Consider the following 3,714-nt stretch of genomic DNA (forward strand, 5'->3'; position numbering starts at 1 on the left):
TCTCTTGGAGCTGCTTCTGTTCATGAGCGACCTTGTGCAAACTTTGGTCCTAGCAATTGGCAGGATACCTTCCTTCACTATGCTGATTCACAGTCTTTGGTATGTTCTTTATCACTGACATGCATGTATTTCTTTAAAGGATTTATAGTATATGCATGTAAATGCTCCATAAAACTTCATTCCCCAATAATTTTAAGGGTTTTGAAATCTACTTGATCGCCACCAATATATAATATTATATTTCAATTAAGTTGTTTTTAAAATCAGAAGACTACGTCTTTTAAATACAAATGCTCCAATTCATTAAAATTTCACTTCCTGTAATCATTGTTATTATATTATTTTCAAGAAATCAGTTATGAAACAAAAAGTTCAAATCCATAAAGAAACTGAAGATTTATTTATCTTCTAATGATAATTTGGGTAATTTACCTATACAAATTATATCAACATCAAAATTATTAAATTATCCTATACTTGAACTGCCTGTAATCCGGTTACCTAGAATTTAATCGGTTTTGAAGGATTATAAGTTTCAAATAAAAAATATTTTTTTTGGTTCTTGAAATTTAATTTTGCGAGATCGGTTAGTTATTTTATTAATTATCTCTTTTAAAAACATACTTATGTGAGCCGTTGATTATTAATATATCTTTTATTTAATTTTTATAAATAAAAAAATTTAAAAATTATTAATATTTTTTAATTTTACATAATAAATTTATCCAATGTATTTAAAAAAGGTAACAAAAGAAAAACTAAATAACATTGACAATTATTTCTAAAAGACAACGAAATTCCTAAAAAAAATAATGTCAATTTTAGTTGACTCTTAACAGATAAATCAACAGTTTAACATACTTTATTCTATTAATACAGAAAAAATATTGACAGAAAAATTAATAAATCTCATAAAAATAAAGATCAATAGACAAAAATATTAATATTTTTTTATTAAAAACCTCATTATCTTTTAAACTTATCGTAGAAACCGTTTAAGATTTTTTTTTTTCTTTTTATATTGGATTCTAACTCCAATAAATTTTGATCCAAATGTTTCTGGACACTTCTTGCAGTGATCCAATACTTTTAGGCTTCAATTTTTCAAGATTTGCAATTGTGATTTTTCATTTTGCTACATCAGAATAAAATTATCCCTTGCCATGTTATGACTAAGGATGACAATAAAACTGATTTTATAATATAACTCTTTTTTGCACCTATACTTCTTAAATTTGCAACTCATCTTTTTTTGGATTTTTTTTTATTGTAATCTCCTTCAGCAGGTGCGATTCTCCTTTATCATAATTTTCCTTTTGAGCTTTGTCCATTTCTCCCTTGATTTTTTCCGTCTTCATTTTTAACGTCATGATTTTTTTCATAGTATTTTTGCATATGAAACATTTTTACCAAACCCAAGTGCAAACTAAAGTCATCAAGTAGTATTATATTTGTAATAATAACAGTGCTTATTTAAAATAATAATTTGAGCCTAATAACAAAGAAGATTCTTCTTTGAAATATGATTTCTAAAATTTGGTTTCTCCTTTAATAATCTCTAGATCTGTCCTTGATTTGATTCGTCTCTATTCTTTGATGGTCATGCCAAAAAAAATTGAATGAGATAGTTTCATTTAGAAAAGATACTTTTATTTATGAGAGAATTGACTAAAAATTTTATATATATATATGATTAAAACATAAAGTATTATTTGTATTAGTTTGATTAATATCAAATTTGATTTAAGAAACAAATAAAACCAATGAATTCGCAACAAATAATCGTCACATATCATATATAGAGATAAAGGACATTTGAATTTGTTGATTTTTTACTCTTTTTGAGTTAAATATTAAATCGAAAACATTTGCAGGGAGTGAACGAAAGCATGAAAGAAGAAGTTCAAATATACAAAGAGAAAGTGAAGATGTATCTATCTTCTAATGACAATAATATCATATAAAAACTAAGCTTAATTGACTCAATTCAACGTTTGAGTATATCTCATCATTTTGAACGTGAAATTGATGAGATATTACTACAAGCCCACAATGATTTTACCAACAATGACTTTGCAACAGAGGATCGTGACCTTCACTTTATTGCATTATGTTTTCGTTTACTCCGACAAAAGGGATATTATATTTCATCAGGTATATATGTAAAAATTTAATATTTTATCTTATATATAATTGCAGTACAAAAAAAATATCTATTATTAATTATGGATTCACATTAATTATGTGAATTATATAGATATTTTCAACAAATTCAAGAATAAAAAGGGAGAATTCAATGAACTAACTATTATTCAAGATGCTAAAGGAATATGGAGTTTGTATGAGGCTGCACAATTAAGGGTTTATGGGGAAGATATATTAGAGGAAGCACATAAATTCACATACAATAAACTGAAGTCCATCACCAATCAATTGAACCCATCTTTAGCTGACCAAATCAATCAGAGTTTAGAACAACCTCTTCACAAGGCAGTTTTAAGAATGAGGGCAAGGTCATATATGTCTTTCTACGAAGAAGATCCTTTGCATGACAAAGTTCTTCTAAACTTTGCAAAACTAAATTTCGATATGCTCCAGAAATGGTATCAAAAAGAAATTGGTATTACCACCAAGTAAGTATATAAATCTAGACAAGTACTCCTTATTAAAAAAGAGAAGGAATTTCCTGTGATGAACAAGATATAACTTTTTGCATTATTATAGATGGTGGAGAAATTCAGAGTTTGGGACAAAGGTCCCTTATGCAAGAGAGGGGATAGTTGAGTTATACTTTTGGCCATTTGCTATAAACTCTGAGCTTAAATATACTACTTTTAGAGTTGTGACAACCAAAGTAAATCAATGGATGACTATAGTTGATGATACTTATGATGCTTATGGAACAATTCAAGAACTTAAGCTCCTCACACTGGCAATTCAAAGGTTTGATTTTACTAAAACAAGAATTGACCAATTTTACATTATGCTATTTATATTTTAATTAAAAAGGATCCAAAATGATCATCTTAATAATTCAATTCCATGATTATGTCTCTTTCTTAGTTTTTAGCCCTTTTGTGTTTCAGATGGGATATTAGTTACATTGCATCTCTTCCAGAGTGTTTCAAAACTATTTTTAATGCAATTGTGGAAGTCACTGATGAAATAATAGAGTTGAGTGCTAGAAATGGAGAAACAAATTTGGTGTTGCAATGTGTTAAACAGGCGGTAAGCTTTATTTCTTAGTTTCAAAATTAAGTATCATTTTCATTAACAGAAATATTTGTTAATAAAAAAAAATTAGCTAAAGACCACCAGAACCTACTTTATTTATTTAGTTTTCATTAATTGTTACGACTATTAATAAATACTGAATAAAATAAATTTTAATTTTTTTGTCTTCCTAGTACTACCGTTCCATTAATTATTCTATCTACAGTTGTCTCATTATGTACAAGGTTACATTGTTGAAGCAAAATGGTGCTATGAGAGTTATATTCCGAGCTATGATGAGTACAAGGTTAACGCAGCTTCAAATTTAGGATACCAAATGCTTGCAACAACATTTATTGCTTTCGGAGAATTTGCAACAAAAAAAACTCTTCATTGGATTTCTAATAACATTCCTCTCATCCTACAAGCTTCGTCACTTGTTGCCAGACTCAAATGATTTGGCCTCACATAAGGTAGAGATATTAATTTTGGAAAGGTTAG

General features: G+C 27.6%; 1 protein-coding gene across 2 annotated transcripts in view; it reads left to right on the forward strand.

Annotated features, from left to right (window-relative positions):
• Positions 1-3,714, forward strand: part of LOC107610596 ((+)-delta-cadinene synthase isozyme XC14-like) — a 7,846-nt gene continuing 4,132 nt past the window's right edge. Inside the window, exons 1-5 of one of the 2 annotated variants that reach the window (XM_021108978.1) lie at positions 1-99; positions 1,875-2,633; positions 2,725-2,943; positions 3,087-3,228; positions 3,440-3,686. In XM_021108978.1, coding sequence (XP_020964637.1) covers positions 2,503-2,633; positions 2,725-2,943; positions 3,087-3,228; positions 3,440-3,670 — 723 coding nt within the window. In that variant the 5' untranslated portion in view covers positions 1-99; positions 1,875-2,502 and the 3' untranslated portion in view covers positions 3,671-3,686. Of the gene's footprint in view, positions 100-1,243; positions 2,634-2,724; positions 2,944-3,086; positions 3,229-3,439; positions 3,687-3,714 lie in introns of those variants that run through there. The other variant, XM_021108979.1, reaches the window with a different exon arrangement.

This window comes from Arachis ipaensis, chromosome B08 (genome assembly GCF_000816755.2).
Source record: "Arachis ipaensis cultivar K30076 chromosome B08, Araip1.1, whole genome shotgun sequence".
Taxonomy (NCBI): Eukaryota; Viridiplantae; Streptophyta; class Magnoliopsida; order Fabales; family Fabaceae; genus Arachis; species Arachis ipaensis.